Source organism: Phacochoerus africanus, chromosome 7, assembly GCF_016906955.1.
Source record: "Phacochoerus africanus isolate WHEZ1 chromosome 7, ROS_Pafr_v1, whole genome shotgun sequence".
NCBI lineage: Eukaryota > Metazoa > Chordata > Mammalia > Artiodactyla > Suidae > Phacochoerus > Phacochoerus africanus.
The window spans coordinates 80424257-80436583 of NC_062550.1; the positions used below are offsets into that span (position 1 = coordinate 80424257).

The following is a 12327-nucleotide window of genomic DNA, read 5'->3' on the forward strand; positions in this document are numbered from 1 at the left end:
AGAATAAGTGAAGGCTTGGGCACCTTAAGTCTTACAGAAAAAAATTTAACTTAATTTGGCATTTCACAAAATTATGTAACTGCATCTTTTTTCACCTAACACCTGTAAACAGATCATGACACTTTAGAAAATGCTGATTTGGGCACACGGTTTTAAAAAATGTATTCCTACATACTTCCTAGGGCACTGAAAACATAAATTTTTAACACTTTTCACATTTTCAGAAAACATGAAGGAGCAAGTTTGCAAATTCTTGGGAATCATAAAAACAATGAGAGACAGAGTTAAGAGGGAGGAGGGAAAACAACAAATAGCTTTCCCATACCACAGAAAATGATCTATAACTGTAAATTATGGTCTATAAAGACTAAAAATAACCATACAATTTAAGAAACAGGTGATTTAAATATACAATCATTTTACCAAAATCTACTTCAAGTATATATACTATTTAGACTGTTTCAAACATATTTTAATCTGCAATAAACTTTATATTCCTAATTACATGCACAGGAAAGACATTACATGTTCTGTATTCCATTTGTTAACATTCATTATTTCTGCCTTCTTCTAAATGTTAAGTTTGTACCTGATCTTCACTCTTGATGTTAGCTTGTGGAAATCTGGTATTTAGCACTTTTTTAATTAAAAACTTTTTTTTTGGTCTTTTTAAGGCTGCACCAGCAACATGTGGAGGTTCCAGACTAGGGGTCCAATCGGAGCTGTAGCCACAGCAACAAGAGATCCCAGCCACGTCTGCAAGCTACACCACACACAGCTCACGGCAACACCGGATACCTAACACACTGAGCAAGGCCAGGGATGGAACCCGCAACCTCATGGTTCCTAGTCAGATTCGTTAACCACTGTGCCACGACATAAACTCCAGTATTTAGGCACTTCTAACTGCTCCTTTAATAAATGAATCTTAGCAAGAGTAAAATTGGAAAATACACTCTCTTCCTCTTAACTGCAGAAAAGTAAACACATTCTATTCAACGTCATAAAACTGACTTTACAAGTATTTTTTTAAAAATAGTACTATCAGACCTCTGAATTTCAGTGTTGCTATAGCCTGTGAAAATAACTTATACCTTTTAAAGTCTGTGATTCTGATTGCCTGGTTTAATAATTTGACGCCTTGTTAATATTTAAAATAACATTCCGATTTCTGAAATTTTCTTGCAAATTTATTTTTTAAGATGAGGAAGAAAATCATTGGCACATTCCTTTTCTTGCAAATACATGGTCATACACACTTATACACACATCTCTGGTTAGATATGATTTCTACTTTAAAGAGTTTTTGCTATCTCAACTTGTTTAAATTAGTAACAGGCACTATGACTAAAAACACTTGTGTATAATATTGAAGAGGGAACTGGTAGCTCAGAAAAAAAAAAAAAAAAAAAAACAACCAAATTGGTCTCTGGATGTGCAGTCTCTTTTCAACACAAAGTAGTAAGATTTTGCTTTCTCCATAGTTTTCCTAGGTGGCAGAAAGTGCCATCCTTACTTGAGATTATACTTTTACCTCTTAAAAGTCATAATTTACAGATTAACCTCAAGCTTTGGGGTAGTTCTTGAAGAAAACTGCAAAATGAAAAGGTTTCCTCACTTCTGAAGGAGCTAAGACATCTAGCAGGCCTTACAGTCTCTTTAGCTTGGCTATTACAAAATGTTATTCTCACTAAAGTAAGGCTGTGGTGATTTCTCCTTCACTCTTCCTTGCTCTTTATCAACCAACTGGTTTTCTCTGCTAACTCATTCAGATGTTACACCTTTTCAAGATCAGGTAGCAAATTAAATTTAAAGACAGAATGAATGGGAGTTCTCCTTGTGACTAAGCAGTAATGAACCTGAACAGTATCCATGAGGATATGGGTTCGATCCCTGCCTCTGCTCAGTGGGTTAAGGATCTGGTGTTGCTGTGAGCTGTGGTGTAGGTCGCAGATGCAGCTCAAATCCTGTGTTGCTGTGGCTGTGGGGTAGGCCGGCAGCTGCAGTTCTGATTCAACCCTAGCCTGGGAATTTCTATATGCCACAGGGTGCGGCTGTAGAAAGCAAAAACAAAACAAAACAAGGAAAAAAAACAAAGAATGCATGAATAAATAAATAAATAAATACAATTCACCCCCGTTAGGAGCCTTCTGCAAATATTCCAGTTAATATTATATGTGTTTTTCATGAGGATATGTTTTAGCGATTATGTGTACCTTTGCAGGATAGGTAGTAACATACTTATAAGCAAGAGCTGACGTGACGTGGCAAAGTCTTTTAACACCAATACCTAACAATAGCATTTTGGTAATAATTAGGGAATACACTTTTTCAGATAGATTTAAATGGAGTTTATAAAGCCCTACAGACCTTTTAAAGCCTTTGCTGTTCCTCCATCGAGAAACAATAGAGACAGTGTAATATCTAGATGGGACTCTAAAGAAACTAAACCAAAAGTGGCAGGCACATACTCTCATTTTTCAAAAGAAATTTTCAGCAATCATATTGGATTATTTTTAACTCATAAAATACTAACGGCCTAGGAAAATTTCAGGTATCCATCTCACCTCATTCCCATCTAGGTTCATTAGTGGAAGACATGGCCTGTACCTCACCTAAAAGTCTTCCTATTTGTCAGGCACAAAGCTCTTCTGTATTGGATCTATGCTTTTTGTTTAAGAAGATGACTCTCTTACTCATCAAGCAAAGTATTAATCTTTTGTTTCTTGTAGACACAACATTCCAGAAGAAAGTTTCTTGGACACTTCCTACTTGAATCACCAGACCAGCGCTGGGTCTATCTGATAGCTGGCAGATCTTCTGTCCTTACTCCGGCCTTCTAGTGAGGAAATTTCAACCTCATGTTTCAAATATGTCCAAAAAACCTTCCAGACCTATTCCAAGAGAACCCACCAGGCACCAACTAAAAGTTCCAGAAAACAGCACTTAACTTGCCTGTCAATAGGAAGTCTTGCCTCTGATTCATTTGATAGTTCTTAATGAGTATAATGTCTCCTCTACCCAACATTTGCTTTCATGCTTTGAGGTTTGGTCTTGGCCACTTCCGAACTGGGTCCAAAAACTACAGCATTTTTAAGGCTGATTTTCGGCTCTGAAAATCCTTCTGCAAGAAACCTCCCTAATTGCTTTTCTTCTTGGAAAATAAATCTTTGAGACCTGCCAGTCAACACAAGAGAAACCAGGACTGCTAATCTCTCTTTCATCAGAGAAGACTGGCAAATGACCACCACCAAAATGACAAGTATGTGATATGAGCAAGTTCTGAGGGTTGATACTTGCTACTCTATTCTTCCTGAACTTTCTGGTTTGATTATTGAGTCTTGATTATAAGTTGAGAAGCATCGGTTACCAGACTGAGTAAAACTATCTTTCCTAAAATAATGGATCTGTACCTAGATACTGCTCTTATATTCCTGGCTTTGGAAACTCAAAAAATACAATAATAATATATTCCTTAAATGCTGATTTCTTCTCAATTACCACAAAACACTAAGGAAGAAACTCCTATCTACATGGTGTTGATGAAAAATGTCCCCTCTTATATCAGTAAACAAAGAATGTTATGCCATCAAGCCATCAGTCACTCCAGCAGCTCCCAACTGTTCACCCTGAGGGGATTTAGGAGGGAGGGAAACAGGATACTAGCCCTAGATAATTAAGATGCATATCAGAGGAATGATTTCAGTGAGCCCAAATTCTTACATCTTCCCATATAGAGAAGAGTGCTAAATACATTAACTTCAGTGAGATGTCTGGTTTTTCTTTAATTAACAGTGATCTTTTGATGCTCCAACTACCTGGGTTTTTGTTGCAAAAACTGTTATATATTCCAGCTCCAAAGAGTCCCTCTGAGAGTCCCTCTGAGAGGCTGTCTTCTGGGCCTAAGTCCTCAGTAAGTCCATCAAAAAAACCATAATTTTCAATTTTGGGGTTTGCTTTTTTTTTTTCCTTCAGTTGACAATGGGCTGATAGCTTTTTGTAGGGCATTTAGCAGTTATAAAATTGTACAAGTTACTGTAGTGAGGTTAAAATGTTAGTCTATATACAGCAGTGATATGTATAAATGTTATATAAGTTGTAGCTTTGAAAGACTCATTTCAAATATTTTTACCTGGTTTTTAAACAAGAGGTGCACATTGGCAAAGAAAGTCTAATAGTAAGTGATAAGGGAAGTTCCTGCAGTTTTTTTTTTAAATTGAAGTAGTTACATTTTATAATGTCATGTTAGTTTCAGCTGTATGGCATCAGCTGTATGGCACAGTGATTCAGATGCTTTTCCCTTATAGGTTATTACAAAATATTATTGAGCATGGTTCCCTGTGCTATACAGCAGGCCCCCCAGGCCTCCTATTTGAGCTCACTTTCCCCAGTAATTCCCTAAAGAAAGGTCTTTTAGCTTATTTTACCATAATTCTATTTTTATTTTATTTTCTATCGCTTTTCACTGATCAATGATTTCTGTTTAAATTTTTATATACTATTCTTTAAATAATAAATGATTCAGATAAATTTATGGTTTTATGCATATTTGCTTAACAACTCACTATGATTCTGGAAATTGGATATCATTAGCAAGACAGAAAGAATGTTTTGTAGAAAAAGCACTGATTTGTGAGCCTGGAGGCCTACTGTAAAATGTTTACCTTTTAAGAATGATCTCAATGTATGACATAAATCAACTACATTAGCCTAATTATTGGAGTCTGAGTAAAATATATGTTTTCTTTCGGATATTCCCTTTCCCTTTGGTTCAGTAGGGAGTGGGCCAAAGTCTTAATGTAAACATATATGTAAAACATGAAGGAGCACTAACCCTCCCCCTCTCTCAAAGACAATGGAATTGGGGGATTTCTGAATATGGGTAAGTAGGCATATAAGGATCTACAAACAAAAAAAGGGCAAAGAAATAATTAATGTATTAAAATATCTATTAAAATATCTTCCTGTCATGGCACAGCAGAAACGAACCCAACCAGAAACCATGAAGTTGCGGGTTTGACCCCTGGGCTCGCTCAGTGGGTTAAGGATCTGGCATTGCTGTGAGCGGTGGTGTAGCCCAGCAGCTGTAGCTCCGATTGGACTCCTGGCCTGTGAACCTCCATATGCTGTGGGTGCAGCCCTAAAAAGCAAAAATAAATTAAAATAAAATATCCATTGAGCAATGTGAAATATGCTCAGTTTAGGACTGAAGTAGTTAACTTTTTAAAAAAAGGTATACTGAATTGCACTCTGAGGTTAGTATTCTTAAAAGTTCCAGTTATCATACATTGGAGCCACAGATAAGTTACAAGAACCTGCTGTGGCCTAAAGTAGCCCTGTTGTAGATATCAATAAAACCAAGGTCTGGGCCAACTCCTAGGTACATTCCTCATAAACTGCAGCAAAGAGTAGCAGAGCAAGTAAACACAAAGGAGAAAGGAAGAGGGCAGTGTGACCTGGCCACATCTCTGGAAACATTCTGATTAATTTCATCCATGAACACTAAGCTCACACTTTCATGGCCACAATGGTAATTAATTCATATGTATCCTTAGGTATTCCCAATTAGATAGCTGAATAATTACAGTAGGGGCCTATTTTGAATTAATCCCTTATCCATACATTTTCAATAGAGGACAAATTGCACAATGATTAAATGCATTTTATTAAACTTTCTTTAAAAACCTATTGTAGTTTTTCTTTAGAAATAGATTTTTGCTTATTTGCTGTAATTCTTACAATTTGATAAACTGAAATGATATTCCTTAACTAAATTTTCAATATGCCTTTCTCTAGAGGCCAACAACACACAAAATAAAAACCAGCCCCTGAGGTGATCCTCTAAACTTACTACTTGTCTCTAGTAAATATAGTTTTTGGATAACACAGGGCCCTTTAAGATGCACATGTCTGCTAAGACCTTCTCCCTAGAAAAATGCAATGAACACATTTCACAGGGATTGTGAATTCCTTGAATGCTATAAACATCACAAGTTAACTCTCTTATTTAGCTGGGAATATACTATTATTTCAAAACTCTTTAGAAACTGACATTGAGAACAAAGATAGGGTAAGAAGGAGAGTATCAGCAGTGCACACCAACCCACCCAGGGCAGTGTACTCCTGATACTACTACTCCTATTTTTGGTGGCCCCCAACTTTAATGCAGCACAAAAAATAATTGAGGTTAGTAAAAGGTAGTGTAAAGGATGGATTTAGTTCAGTGGGAAGAGTGCAAATTCCTGTATACCCTAAAGAGGGAAGTTTCTTTCTGTTTCCAGAGGAACAGGAGAACCATCATTTAACTGCTGATTAGCCCTGAGGAAACCTGTCTTTAATTGTGGCTAAAATGAATAAACACTAGAACAAGACCTACTTTCCTATTTATTTGGTCTATCAATAATCACTAATGAATGTTATTAGAATTAGTATTGTTAATAAGAGGGAGATTTGGTTATAAAAATGTAGCACAATATACTTAAAATTTTCAACTTTGTTTTAAATACTTGGAACTACTGCAGCTAACTGCAAAACACTGTCAGTTATTTTGTACTCCTGAAGAACTAACTGTTTTTAAGTATTTCTCATGTACATTATCACACAAAGATAATAAGAATTGTTTTGAGTTCTACAAATTATGTCAAAGAACCATAGCACCTTAAAAAAAAGTGTTGCCACTGATCTAATGGTTAGAATTTCCCTCAGTGTATAGTAATAAACCTCAACAGTTAACACTAGCCATGGTGGCTTTTAATTTTGATGCTAAATGTGAACAGTTTGTGGTATGTTTTCAGAGAAAAAAAGCTAAATAAATTATATTAATACTATTTTGACTCCTATAGTTATAAAAGGAAAACTATATATACTTTTATGAAACCTAATTATTACATAGTTTTGCATTTCTGCTTAATTCCTATTTTATTGTTTCACCAAAAAGACTGCCAATTCCTTAAGCTTTACAGCTAGTCATGAATTAAATCTGCATTAAATATGGAATTAATTTGTCTTTGGGGTTTAATTTTTTTTAATTAATAGCAAAGTGCAATGTCAGAAGAGTCAATGTACCAAAAAATTGAAACAGAAAATCAAAATTCATTAAAACAATTTCTGTTTGTGTGCTCAAGTAGTCTATTTTTTACATTCACTGAACATCCCCCTTTGCATTTCCCATAATTAAATTTAATTACTGGAATCATATTTTTTGTGGATCTGAATCTTCAAAGGATGTGATTTAAATGGCATTGTTTTTACAGCACTTTGAGTAATACTAATCCTAACATAGATCCTTAATGTAATGCTGTTTTGAAGACAATTACATTTGTGTCTATTTTAAACAGAATTTTGAACTTAAGTCTATGTTAAACATCCTGCTTAAGTATTATAAATTAAGAACCCTATGGTCTGAATATTTCATTTTAATCTTTTAAAGCTAGCAGTTAAGAAAAACCGACTACTGTAGTACAATTTCCTTGAGGGGCAATTCAATTTCTCTTCCTTCATCTTTTGCCCAAGATTTTGCATTCAATAAATATTTACTCAATGATTTAGTAATCTGCATTGAAAAAACTTATTTCCTTTGTTTAGTATTTACACTCTCCTAGTTTTTCAGAAGTTATTAAATACTATAAACAAAGTGTTAATCTACTACAAACTGTGATGATACAATAATGAGACAGTTAGTTTGGGGCCTGCTTTTCACTGACCAAAATAGATGAAATAAAAAAGAACACACAAATGTAGCACCTTAAACCCACAACGATTTTAAAAATTCAAGATTAGATAATTGACCTAACAACCAATGATACCAGCTCCCTTAAAGAGCACATTTGGGATTGCCTCTCCTATGAATATTATAATTGGCTAAAATTCAATTTTCTAGCCATTAAGTCTTATTAAAAGAGTTTTTTTTAGTTGAAAATTATCATTTAAAAAAATAAATTGCAATGAATTTATGCACAAAGGATAACCTCTAATTCCTATGGAAAAGAAACAACAACAAAAAAAACTCCCCAAAACACCAAATCCTACAGGGCTAGATCATTGAGCAATCTGTCAATAGCAGATTCAGAATATCTACATTATAATTACCCTAATCAGCAGTGTAATGTACTACTACCTCACCTTTTAAAAGCTTAGTTATCAGGACTCCTTTAGAGTCTTTGAAGGAAAGTCCACATCTAAGTTCTAGTATTGTAATCAAATATTCACTAAGACAAGTTAGTTCACAGCAGTAGACACAGGATAGAGCAGCAACTGGTGAAAGCATTCTCACATCTTATCAAAAGTTCCTTTCTTAAGATCATTATAAATTTAAGTTCAATAGCCTTGTTCAACCAATTCTTTTAAACCTGGGAGTAACCTAAAATCCAAAATTTCTCCAATGAATCAACATATCATTTCCTCAATTAAGTTATGTCAGCTGTTGTAATCACATACCTGGCATGCTTGATTTGAAATTTGGTATGGTTTTTTAAAGTTACTTAAAAGAGGGAATTGTAAACATCACAACTTCTTGATTAAATAATATTAAAACTGATAAGGCTTGGAGAGTCATGTAAAAATAACAGAAATCTCTATGGTGTTCAGGGCTTGCAGTTACTATCAACATTTCTTATCAGAACAGTAAACTATACAAATTGAGTTTTGACAATTTCCGCTATTATTGGTAACTTTTATAGGAATATTTTCCATTAACGCTTGAAAAGTATGAATTTCATTTTATTTACATCTTATCCAATTAGATGATATCTACTATAAAACTGTCATACATCTCTAGCATTTCTTTTCCAGGATCCACCTGCTCTATGCTGCCCACTATAGGAAATGCAATACGGTACAGAGACATGTAATACTATGCAATAGGGTTACTGTTAGTGCAATTCCATTAACGAAAATTCTCTGGGTGCTAAGACAGGGTATTCTTGATTAGTGGTAACCAAATTTATTAAATATAAAGAACATCAAAGGGAAAAGACAAGACCAGAAACCATATCTTGCCAAACACAAGCCAAGAGTAGCAAGCAGGTGCACGCAGGGGACAGGGGTATGGAACTTAGTGACTGAGGCGCAGCCTGCAGAAAGCTGCAGTTCTGCACTAGGGAGGAAATCTGTGGGTCAAAATCAACATAAAGAAAACACCTCAAAAAAAAAAAAAGTCATGCAAGACAAATGACTTGTAATTGACAAAACATTTGAAATAAATTATTCGTTTAATGCATACTTAAGGGTTCTAAACGAATCTTTTCCTTCCTTAAAACTTTACAATCCTCCTACAAGCAAATACCGTTGACAGTTTACTTTGTCTTACATTTTACTAGTCTGGGGGAAATCGAACCAGGTAGTAATCTGATAAACATCAAGCTTGATGTTTTTGTTTCCTTTTGACTAGAGTATATCCAAAGAGTTATGATTTTAAATTCTATCCATCAGATATCCTTTAGGACTCCATTTTGAAGATGACAACTTCTGCAGAAAAATAATTATTTTCCTTTTTTCCCTCAGAGTGAATTCTCCCACTACATACCACATTAAAGAAAAAATTTTTAAAGGCATCAAAACGTTAGAATCCCACCCAGGTCTCTAGCCCTTGATATCTGTACTGCGAAGCAAAACACACTATTGCATACACATGTGTCTGTGCACACACACACACAGACAGCAAATAGTCAGTGGCTCAAAAGTGACATCCTCTGCTTGAAAAATAAAAATATAAAACGTCACCCCTCCATTCTGCCCCTCGAATTAAAAAAAATAAGGCAACTAGGTTTGCCCACCACAGAGATAGCAGAAAAAAACCTTCTAACGTTTAACCTGAGACAGTTAAAACATACAACCCTAGGTCCCGATTCGGACGACTTAAATTTCAGGGTACGTGCCTTCGTTCCCACTCCTGCCCCATCAGCACCAACCAGGGCCCGGGTCCCGACGGCGACCACACTGCGCGCCGGGGCTGCGGGAATCCTTGAGTACCGCCGGCTCTGGGCAACCAGCTTCCGGCAACTGGACTCCAGGTCGACTGCGAGTCCCCGGAGCAGGGACGTTTGGAGCTCCCCAAACCCGCGACTCTTGGCGAAAGGAACCGGCGGAACTGTGGACTCTGGCATTTAAAAACTACCGAAAAGTCTCGCTGCACAAGTGGTGCGGCGCAGGCCGCCGCTGCCGCTCCGCGTCGCCCGGTCCCTGTCCCGTTGGAGCGGGCCTGGCGGCCCAGGCGACCCTCCTACGAGATCGCGGTCAGCTGCCGGCAGCGTGGAAGAGAAACCAGAGCTACGGAAACGCCGCGGCAAGTCCCGGGAGCAGTCAGCCGCAGCTTTCTCCTCTCTCCTTAGTTACAAGTACCCCAGCAGCTTCGGGCGCTTCCTTCGAGAAAACGAAAACAGTGAAAAAGCGTGGAGGTGGTAGGAGTCGCTGACATTTTCCGTCGAAGGAGATCCCCTCGGTTCCATTCTTAAGCAGGATTTCCAAACTCGGATGCTTCCTCAGCGGAGGTATTCCATGTTGACAGATCTCTCGCCTCCCACAAAATGGGGCTGAGGAGGCGGCCGCTGTCTCCTCTATGGGCGCCGCCATTTTGTGAGGCGGCGGCGCGGCGGCAGGAGCCCGGGGTGTGTGTAATGGTTGAATAGAATGACCCCCTCTAGGGAATCCCCGGCGCTGACAGTTACGTAAGGGGCTGTGCGCAAGTGCGGCGTTCAGGGAATCCGCACAGCTCGGGCCTCGCAGCTCTGCGGCCCACATCTCCACCATCCCTAAGCGGACCGGTGGGGGAAGGGACAGAGGACCTGGTCTCCCTCCTGCCCCGCCCCCCCTCGCCTCCGGCCCGGCCGGGCTCCTACACTCCCCCAGCCTGGGTCTCCGCCCCTCCCTGGCTTCCGAGGCACTTACTGGCCCTTCGGTGTCGGGAACTTCCCAGCCATAGCCTTATTATAACCGACCCCATTTAAGAGACAAACTTTCCTTGCGAAATAAATCCGTTTCCTAGAGTGAGCACCGGAAGCGTGCTGGGCTATATTACATAATTCTTTTCACCACCAAGTACATGTTCTCATTGGAATCACTACCTGAAATAACCCATCCAGACCTTTACTGGCCTGTGTCCTTGGTTGTCGGTGACTTTGCCCGTAGTGGCCGTCACAGAAATGGGAATGATAATAGGCTTCACACGTCGTGGAGCTTAATTAACATTTGTAGCAAAGGGCTGACTCCAGCTGCTGGTAAATGCAAACTTGTAGTATTTGTTGAGGTGTTGAGTCTCCCATCTAAGCAGCCTTTTTTTTTTTTTTTTGAGCTTCAAAGAAAAAATATTTGGAACTAAGGTCGCATGTGAGACATTTCAGAGAAAGCAAAAATTAAAGGTTTTAGTCAATAGTGGTTTAAAGCGCACTATCTTTAAGATACCTTAATATAAAAAACAAATGTTAATTATTATCGTCAAAGTTCAAAAGATTGCTTCCCAACCAGTTTAATTACTGTTTGCATAACTCAGCACAGAATAATCTAGTTTGAGACGTGAAGCCAAAGGGAAGATGAATTAAGAGCATGACTCTATTTCTACAGAACTAGGACAGTTCACATTGTATTTCATTTACAGTTCGCTAAAGTTAGTTTGTGGATAATTCATGGAAAATGTGCTAACCAGGCCCCCAAATACCAGCACAAGGCTCAGAAAAGCTGATTCTCTAAGACCTTAAAAAAAAAAAAATTGACAGATTGACTTTATTCTGATCAGTGAAAAGATGCGGAGCGTGAGGAGCTGCCCCTCTGGGCTTCCTTTCGCTCCCGAGCGCCACACAGGTTCTGTCTGGCGGGCGGGGACTCCAATGGGGCCCTTCCAACAGCCGGGCCGGGGACGCGAACATCGCCTCCACCCCTAACCCTGGAACAACCGGTAGTGGCCGTTTCCCCGCGCCTCCCCCCTTTCCGCCGGCTTTGTGTGCGTGTGAAATGTGCGGCACATTGCAGATGAACCCTAAGCCCGGCGAGCCGAGTCTATTGTTCCCCGCGAGGAGCAGCCGGGGCGGTGTGGAGCCAGGCGCAGTGCCGCGGCCGGCCCTCGGGGGTCGCTGTGCGGCGCTGGCTGCCCGGCTGTGGCGGCGCTGGAGCCGGCAGAGAGGGAGGCTGGCGGGGAGGGAAGCAGGCGGGTGGCGCGCAGCGGCTCGGCTGCCGCCGGTGCCTTCTGCCCGGGGACGCCCCGGCCGCGAGGCCGCGCGTGAATGTGTGCGAGGGCCCAGCGGAGCTGCGGCCGGAATACACGCTGTCACCCCGCTTTCCACAAACCACCACACAGACCTCCCCCTCCCCACCCCCAGCCCCGCCTGCCCCAGCCCC

General features: G+C 39.4%; 1 protein-coding gene across 1 annotated transcript; it reads right to left on the reverse strand.

The window, feature by feature from the left end:
• Window positions 1–8918: 8918 nt before the first annotated feature.
• Window positions 8919–12123, reverse strand: LOC125131426 (uncharacterized). The gene has a single exon (XM_047788028.1). It carries the CDS (start codon window positions 10744–10746, stop codon window positions 10300–10302), a length of 447 nt encoding a protein of 148 aa, XP_047643984.1. The 5' UTR covers window positions 10747–12123; the 3' UTR covers window positions 8919–10299.
• Window positions 12124–12327: the final 204 nt, after the last annotated feature.

Excerpts from the sequence above, each read along its gene's own strand:
- LOC125131426 (XM_047788028.1), bottom strand. The coding sequence starts at position 10,746 with ATGGTGGAGATGTGGGCCGCAGAGCTGCGAGGCCCGAGCTGTGCGGAT.